The following is an 8,727-nucleotide window of genomic DNA, read 5'->3' on the forward strand; positions in this document are numbered from 1 at the left end:
CCTGAACAGGTAATTATCTACTACCTACTTACTTTCAGGTACCTAAGCTGGTACTTGGTCGTATGTAACACATCGCTTTGACGAACTTACCAGGAGTGATTCTATCATTATACCTATCTATATCATATGATCAACGAGTTGTGTGCATGAAATTATTGTTTGTGTATAGGCAAAGAAAAATCTGGTCTGTTGTGAAAAGAAGATTCTTGTACAAAAAAACATCAGAAATACAAAGTGAATTTCGAAATGGAGTGCACTAGAAGTCTATTTAGGAACGTTTCTCCACTTCCCAGAAATGACATTGCAGACGAATCGACTGAGATACAAATTACTCGAGAGCATTGGCGAAGGATCCTTTGCACAATTCAAACTGGCCATCGACGAACTCACCGGTAAGAAGGTTGCGATCAAGATCATGGACAAGACTCATGTTAAGCCTGATTCAATGTGGAAATTATATAGAGAATCAAAAACAATGAGAATGTTAGACCACCCGAACATATTGAAATTATTTCAAGTCATCGAAACGAAAACAACCTATCACATTGTTATGGAATACGCCTCGGGGGGAGATATGTTTGATTACATTGTCCGCCACGGTAGGATGGATGAAAGGGAAGCCAGGGCGAAGTTTAGACAGATTGTCTCTGCGGTGGAGTACTGCCACAAGAAGAAGATTATCCACAGGGATTTGAAAGATGGAAACATATTGTTTGATAGCGAAATGAACGTAAAAATTGCCGACTTTGGTTTTGCAAGAGAATTCACCCCGGGAATCAAAGTACATACATTTTGTGGTAGCCTACATTTTGCAGCACCTGAGATGTTTATGAATATTGAATACGATGGGCCTGAAGTTAATGTTTGGTCATTAGGCATCATATTATACTTTCTCGTGACAGGTACTTTACCCTTTACCGGTTCAACACTACCAGAAATAAGGCTGCAAGTGCTTTTTGGCAAATGTCTGATCCCTTCTTATGTGAGCACGGACTGTGCAATTATCCTGAAGACGCTTTTGGTTAGAGATCCTCTCAAAAGGCCTAACTTACAGGTAATCCGGAAAGATAAGTGGTTGACTCAGGAATCTGAAAATTCAAATCCTATGTAGAAATATGAACAACAGGTACACTTTCAAGTGCCATTTAATAGTAATGATAATAGTACTCCAGTTGGTCGGCAGTCGAATATTATTTGTGACAGAATGTTATATCATTACCAATATTTCTCGCATTTTCTATTTCTAATAAGTGAAACGTAGTAATTGTTCCTAATCTCTTTTTTTGTTTCAGTTTTCAATAGAGGAGAATAATGACCCAGCAAACAATGAATCTCTGGCCGTCTTCTGGCCCAATGCATGATCGGTCGGCAATACGCTGGCAATGGCAAAGCTACATAGGCAAAATGTCGGCCCAATGTATGGCATATTGTAATCGGATACCTACAATCCAGCCAGCAATGGGCCAATACTATCAAAATTGTGTCTTTCGACCGACATCATAAAAATGAAGGCCCGTTTCAAGTGTTATTGAACAAAATTTTCCAGAACAGACCAAAACCTTTTGCGAATAAAATCTCTTGTTCAACAGCCAATTGAAAACAAGTTATGCTATAATCGAGAACTGTCATACGAACCGTGAATCTAGCGTGATACGAACTGGCGGACACAAAACAGTGGTTTTGTGCTGGCGGATAGACACATATAGAATTCCTATATATATAGGAATTCTATCCTTATGAAGTGCGCATGTCGCATGAACAGATTTTTTCAACTCAGTGGTTATTCTGCCTAGGTAAGGTTAGTCAGGTCAGGTCAGGTTAGGCTAATAAGTCACAGATTTTCAAATCGCAAGCTAGGATAGTTTGCTCAGGTTAGGTTTGTGTGTAAAATCGTGAGCGAAAAACTAAATCACGCATTTTCAACTTGCATGCAGCTGTCTTGTCATTTAAAGTTCCCGCTATTTCATTTATGACAGAGAACAATCAAATTCAAATCTGATGTTCATGTGACATGCGCACTTCGAAGATCGAATGATTCTGTGATTGTGATTCAAGGACTATATTATAGACTACAGTTCATTGTTATTTTCATTCATGTATTTTTGTGATTTATTAACTGCGATTAAACGAGTGTGGGTTAGTTCAGTGAAGAAGAATGATGACAACTTCTCCTGATGAATTGAGGTAATAGTATTTATTTCTATAATCAATTGTAGCGTCAGTTACAAGAAACAACCTTCATTAGTTTTTGAGGTTAAGTATATATCGCCAAAATCTTGTGCTGAAAATAAGGACAATGTTCAAGAATTATTGCAGAAGTTATAAGTATAAACTTATTAGGAAAAATTTGGAAAAATCTGTAGCCTTGAATGGAATTGACGAAACAGTCACAACACAGTACAGAAGCCGAGGTTCTGATATACTCACATCTACCTCTAGGGAGTCTAGGGTACAATCAGACTCATATGAGCCCACCCCATCAACACTATTAGAAATAAATCAGACAATAGCCGAAAACTTCCAGCTTTACAAAGTTCATGCTGTAACTGCAAGAACACGGAAGGTAACTAGTTTAGCATGTTTATTTTTAAATTGAGTTTGATCCTAGACATGTGAACTATATAATATTTTTTTCAGCAAAGCTGGATTCTGCAATTAGGAAGATTGATTTACTAGCACATGACGTTAAATTTTTGTTACAAATAGTACAGCGAAATGCCATTTGTGAAGATGTGGAAACTCCTGAAAATTTGAATTTACCAATAAATCAGGAGTGTGAATTGAAAGAATTTGATAGAAAATTGGAAGATAAGGATTTTTTTCGAAATATGGTATTTATATATGGTATTTATATATTTATATATATATATATATATATATATATATATATATATATATATTATTTAAAAACTTGAGGTTCATGAAAGTTTCTTTCAGTCCGCATCTTTGTTAAGTATTGGAGGCAAAGACATTGGAGATTCAACAAGGAGAATAATGGCCAAACTAGTCTCCCATGAGTTATCTCTTCAATATAACTGGACTGGAAGGGGGAAAAAAGAATTTAAGAGCTTAAGGAATGTTCTAAGAATGATATTAGGTGAGTTGCAATCAGAAATGAGTGTATTCATTGCAGGATATTTTTATGGTTCTGTATCTCAGACCCTTAAAGTAATCACTCACTTACTAACTTAAATGTTAAAATCACTCGCTAACTGGCATAGTAATAAAAAAAATATGTTCTTGAAAATTATGAAAAAATAGGAATACTAGAACTTTACTTCACTAATTCCAGGTTTCGTTGTTTCTAAGAAATCAATATAAATCTTAAGAACCATTTATGTGCCTGTTACACTCGCACTTGACCCCAGTTTTTTTTCAGTTTGTCTTCGGAAAAATCCGTTTTGCAGAAATGCCACAGAAACCGAAATTGCCAGTGTAATAAAACTCTGGCTAAGAACTGCTTCTGACTGTCAAGGGGGGAGAAACAGAAGGAGGACAAAGCCGGCAGAGGAAGGGGGAGATGATACGCATTGAACATTTCAATATTTGTTCCTTCATACCAAAGAATTGTTTTTATGTTGTTTCCTTTATTTCATTTAATATTTGTGACATTTTTTACTTTATTTAAACCAAAGAATTGTTTTTATGTTGTTTCTTATACATGTTAGGTATGTGTATTTTATTAAAGTATATATGTATAAACTTTGGAACTTTCTCCAGTTTTTTTGTGATATTTTTCTATGAAGTTCATTTTGGTTCAATTGCTCAAGGTAAATTTGAACTTTTTTTTCACTCAAAATATATAAAACTTTATTCATTATCTCAGAATTCGAGCATATAGCTCGAGAGTTTTTGGGAGATCGTTTAGTAACGATAGTCGTTGCCGACCTTTTTACTCCCATATACACCTACGACGTAGGCTTAATATGGCACATACCTGTTAGAAAACAACTACTCTCCTGGCTAATACCACGACGGGTATTGGATTACATCTAACAAATACTTGTGCAATGTTCCTCATTACAGAGAACACAATTGCAAGTGCTTCCTGTAACCAACTAGTAGAATCCTGTACCGACCCGGACTTGCACTGATGATAGGCAAAAACCTTGAAACCGGTCTGCAGGTGATCCCCCTGTCCGGGTCGGTACAGGATTCTACTAGTTGGTTATAGGAAGCACTTGCAATTGTGTCCTCTGCAATGAGGATCATTGCACAAGTATCTGTTAGATGTTATCCAATACCCGTCGTGGTATTAGCCAGGGGAGTAGTTGTTTTCTAACAGGTATTTGCCATATTAAGCCTACGTTGTAGGTGTATATGGGAGTAAAAAGGGTGGAACATCGGTCAGCAACGACTATCGTTACTTTATTCATTATTTTTCAATTAAAAGGCAATCAGTAAATGTGTATAATTCACAGTGGTCCAACCCTCTGAGTAGGTAACTTCCATTGCAGTATTTCTACTGGGCCATCAATGATTTCTACAGTTTTGCCTGCAGAGGCCCGTCGTTCAAAAGACACTGTTGCCAAGCATTGGCCCTGATGATGGCCGGTGTCTCCTATTTTCACTGGCCCGCCATAGGCTATAGGTGCTTTGCCGTTCAGGCCAGATCTGGCCAGCATATTCTGGGCCGGAATAAGGCCGATCAAAATTGTTTGCTGGGGAGTTTCCGCTTTCAGCGGAACGTAGTAATTGTACCTAATCTCCTGGAAAACAGACAGAAATTTTTAAGTAGTTTTAGTTTGAAAAGATTCGTGATTCAGGAAACTGTACCAAACTTCATGACAAATTAAGCAGGAATTCCTTTATTTAATCAATTTTCTTTATATCACTTTCTGAATAACTTCCAATCTTTCACGAAGAACTTCAATTGCTAATAAAGGTATTCTGATTTCATTATCCTTATTAGGAATTTAGGTTTGTTCAATATTGCTCAACAACTTTTCACTGTATAACCTTGGTTGTTTAAAAAAATCAAAGAGAATAAAATGAAACAAGGCTACACAGTTGCAAACGGTTACTCAGTTTTTACGAGGGAGCTATGGGTCGTGAGTTGGACGAAAAATACAAAATTAACCTCTTTGGGCGCCAATCAGTTTAGTTATCAAAAGAGAATATATATATAATTATGTAACTGATAAATATAACTATAAGGATCAATGATGTCGTGAAAAAATATATATATAAAAAGATATGCAACAGATTTCTGAACACACACTAAACATTTATTATGAAAAACATTGTAGAAATACATATATCATAAATTATGTTCAATCTCAAAAAAATATATTTCAGGATATTTCTTCCTGTAGCAATATGCAATCGTATACGTATACCTTTGCCTTACACCTTGGAAATAGTAATAAAATCCTGATATTTCCTAATCTGAATTTCGGTAAAACAGAAACTGTATAGAATATTTTTTCCTTGCGAAATATTCGTTGGAGCGCAAATAAAAAAATAAATAAAAAAAAATATATATATAGCTTATCTGGAATTTCTTTCGAGGGCCGCCGGTTACATAGACTTCGTCCAATTTCCCAAGGATGATTACTGATGAATTTCACAAAAGAGTGATCAGAAACTACCATAGGTGACAGTTGAAATTGAAAGGATCCAAAATGCCGGTCGATACTATTCTTCTACTTTTGTACATCGAATGATGATTTCAGGTAGAAATCAATATAATAAATAAAATTGAGGAGAAGGAAAAAGAGGCCTGAAAATGAAACAGGGCTTATTTGGGCACTTGGAACTTCAGTTTTTATTATCTTACCGTTGGTGGAATGTGGCCTCAAAGTGGAAAGGGTCCAAAAAAAATATTTGCTGAGATTTTTCACTGAACAAGGCTCGTAATCTGTGATGTTTTATAGATCCATGAACTCATGATACCACCACAAAAACTCATTTTCCTTGTGTGATCTCGACAATGCTTCCCATTTGAACTCTTCAGTTTCTTGGCTAGGAATCGCAATTTTAAAAGGAACATGAAATACCGTCACGCTACGGAAATATTCACTGAGGGCAGCACCCACGGAGAGACAAAGTTTGGGATACGATAAGACAATCAGAGATGTTCAAAATGTTAAATGATGTCTGCTATATTATTTTTCATATTCATTGAAACTGATGTTTTTAGAGTGTACATACTGACAGTATGAGCCATAGCTGATATTGGAAAATCACCAGAAATTAATTTAATCGCGAAATAAGAAACATACCGTCAAATGGACTTTATTGGGTCTCCGAACATTTTGATGTTTCCTGGATGTGAAAATGAATACTCTGAATATTGGTTTGTTCGGTTTTTTTTTTTTATTTTTTTCTATACAGTGTGTTCACTCTTGAAATAGTATTAGGTAAAAGGTATCGATTATTCTGTGTTGTAGCATTTCAAATGCTACAACTGTTGATATACATATGTATGTATACATACAGTATACATAACCTGTGTTCTAATAAATAAATAATTCTTTCAAACAATTGAAAATAATGGGGACATAATTTCATTTATTTATTCATTTTATTTTTATTATTTGGACACAGTAGGAGAGTCATATTCAAGAAAATTACCTAATTTTGTAGTGACCACCATAATTAACAATTTTACCATGAATAATCTTATTCTAGTATCTTATAATTGAAATACTACATAAAACCTAAAAAATAACCTAACTTACAGCTTATACTACATGGCCAAACAAAAAAAAAAAAACTTTTTCAATAAAAGCACATTTCATTTACATTTGGATCAAGCAGATCCAACTGAAATGTCGGAATTGGAACCATAATATGGTTTCAAGTCTTCAACATGCCATTCACCGACATACTGTTTATCTAAATTCTCTAACCCATATACCAAACGGGAGACTTTTTTTACAACTTTGCACAAAATATATTTTTGCGCCAACTTAGAGGTGAACTTCTTTGATGCGTCAGACAAGACTTTGTTACGACGCCATACCTTGTCACCCACATTGAAAGAAATATCGCGTTTCCGCAAATTATAACTCTTTGAATTTCTTTCATATGATTTATGAAGTTTATCACGAACATCTTCGTAAATTTCGCTGAGATTTCTGATATCAGATAAATATCTATCTCTGTCTCCTGGAAGAAGAAATATATCTTTAGTAGATTGAATTTCACCATAGTACGATCCACTAATTGGAACATTTCGACCGAAAACAAGAAAAGATGGGGAGTAACCTGTCACTTCGTGAACTGCTGAATTGATTGCAAAATTTATTTCGTTCAAATATTTATCCCAGTCTTTATGCTCTTTTATATAACAACGAATGGTAGTTTCAATAGTTTTATTTGATCGCTCAACAAAGTTCACTTGGGGGTGATATCTAGCGTTCAGCCAAATTTTTTGAATGTTATATTTATTAATCAGTTTTTTGAAGGTTTTACCAACAAATTGAGAACCATTGTCACACATTATTATCTGAGGGACACCAAAAGTGAGGAAAACTTTTTTTTCTATCAATTTCACGATATTCAATGCATCTGGTTTACGCAGTGGAAAAATAAGAGTATACTTAGTAAACCAGTCTCCTACAACCAATAGATGGGAAAATCCACGGGAACTTCGAGGTAGAGGCCCTATGATATCCACAGCAATAATTTGAAAAGGAAAATCAACCCTTTTCTCAGCACCCATTAAACCTATTCTTCCGGCTGAAGAAATTTTTTGAGATGCACAAACTTTGCAAAACTTCACATATTTCAAAATATCGCGCCTCATCCTTGGCTAGTAGTAATTTTCTTTCACACGTGAAAGCGTTTTGAAAAATCCAAAATGACCAGAGGTTGGAACATCGTGACATTCTCTAATAATTTCATTTCTTTGTGATTTAGGAACCAAAAGCTTGAATTCAGAAATATTAGATTTGACTGAGATGCGTGATGGAATATACTTATATACTTTTTCATCTATTATTTTCCAATCAGGATAATCGTCTGGATATTTTGCAATATTTTCTTTGATTCGAAGGTAAAATTTATCTAAAACAACATGTGATAAATCTAGAAGTGAAATTTGAGAAGTTGTCAGGGACAACGTTGAGACAACCCTTTCTATGTTTCAATTCATATGAAAACTGTTGCAATTTAACGGCCCACCTCGCAAGTTTTCCGGTTGGCTCTTTCATATTATTGAGCCACAAAAGTGACCAGTGATCGGTATAAATGACGAAATGCGTTCCTTCTATATAAGGACGAAATTTATCAATACCAAAAATTACTGCTAAACATTCACGTTCAGTTACTGTGTAATTACGTTCCGTTCTAGAAAGAGATCTACTAGCAAAAGCAATTATATATTCTTCACCATCAATATTTTGAGTGAGAACGCTACCTAAACCAGTATTAGAAGCGTCACATTGAATTTCAAATGGCTTAGAAAAATCAGGGCTTCGCAGAATAGGTGTAGAAATCATAATTTGTTTGAGTTTAACAAAAGACATTTCGGCATCATGAGTCCAAGTAATTTGTTGTCCCTTTTTCTTACCCTTTATGAGATCATTTAAAGGCGAAACTAATGTTGAAAAGTGATGAATAAATTTTCTATACCACGAAGCCATACCAATGAATCTTTTTACTTCAGTGGTATTGGTAGGTCTGGGATAATTGACCATGCATGACACTTCAGGATCAGTTTTCAAACCATCTGAATCTACCACATAACCCAAATATTTCAAGGAGGTTTTGAAGAACTTG

The 8,727-nt window shown here is 35.0% G+C and overlaps 1 protein-coding gene and 1 pseudogene across 3 annotated transcripts; both read left to right on the forward strand.

Annotated features, from left to right (window-relative positions):
* The first annotated feature begins 295 nt into the window (after positions 1-295).
* LOC111515507 (MAP/microtubule affinity-regulating kinase 3 pseudogene) lies at positions 296-1,197 on the forward strand (annotated as a pseudogene).
* A 557-nt stretch (positions 1,198-1,754) lies between these two features.
* On the forward strand, positions 1,755-3,719 carry LOC141487091 (uncharacterized). Of its 3 annotated transcripts, none has more exons than XM_074185895.1 (4): positions 1,755-2,184; positions 2,341-2,563; positions 2,938-3,097; positions 3,380-3,719. In XM_074185895.1, exons 1-4 carry the CDS (start codon positions 2,156-2,158, stop codon positions 3,532-3,534), a joined length of 567 nt encoding a protein of 188 aa, XP_074041996.1. In that variant the 5' UTR covers positions 1,755-2,155; the 3' UTR covers positions 3,535-3,719. The 3 variants fall into 3 exon arrangements, with proteins under 3 accessions (XP_074041996.1, XP_074041995.1, XP_074041994.1); XM_074185894.1 differs by having other exon boundaries at positions 1,759-2,184; positions 2,246-2,563; XM_074185893.1 differs by lacking the exon at positions 1,755-2,184 and having other exon boundaries at positions 2,191-2,563.
* The last annotated feature ends 5,008 nt before the right edge of the window (positions 3,720-8,727 follow it).

The sequence above is a fragment of the Leptinotarsa decemlineata genome, unplaced genomic scaffold, assembly GCF_025532065.1.
Source record: "Leptinotarsa decemlineata unplaced genomic scaffold, Ldec_3_MD MMD2_tig00078363_RagTag_RagTag, whole genome shotgun sequence".
Taxonomy (NCBI): Eukaryota; Metazoa; Arthropoda; class Insecta; order Coleoptera; family Chrysomelidae; genus Leptinotarsa; species Leptinotarsa decemlineata.

Coding starts and splice junctions, on each gene's coding strand:
- LOC141487091 (XM_074185894.1), top strand. CDS start 2,297: ATGTTCAAGAATTATTGCAGAAGTTATAAGTATAAACTTATTAGGAAA. Junction 2,564..2,937: donor TAACTGCAAGAACACGGAAG/GTAACTAGTTTA, acceptor AGTTTCTTTCAG/TCCGCATCTTTGTTAAGTAT. Junction 3,098..3,379: donor TGTTCTAAGAATGATATTAG/GTGAGTTGCAAT, acceptor GTTTTTTTTCAG/TTTGTCTTCGGAAAAATCCG.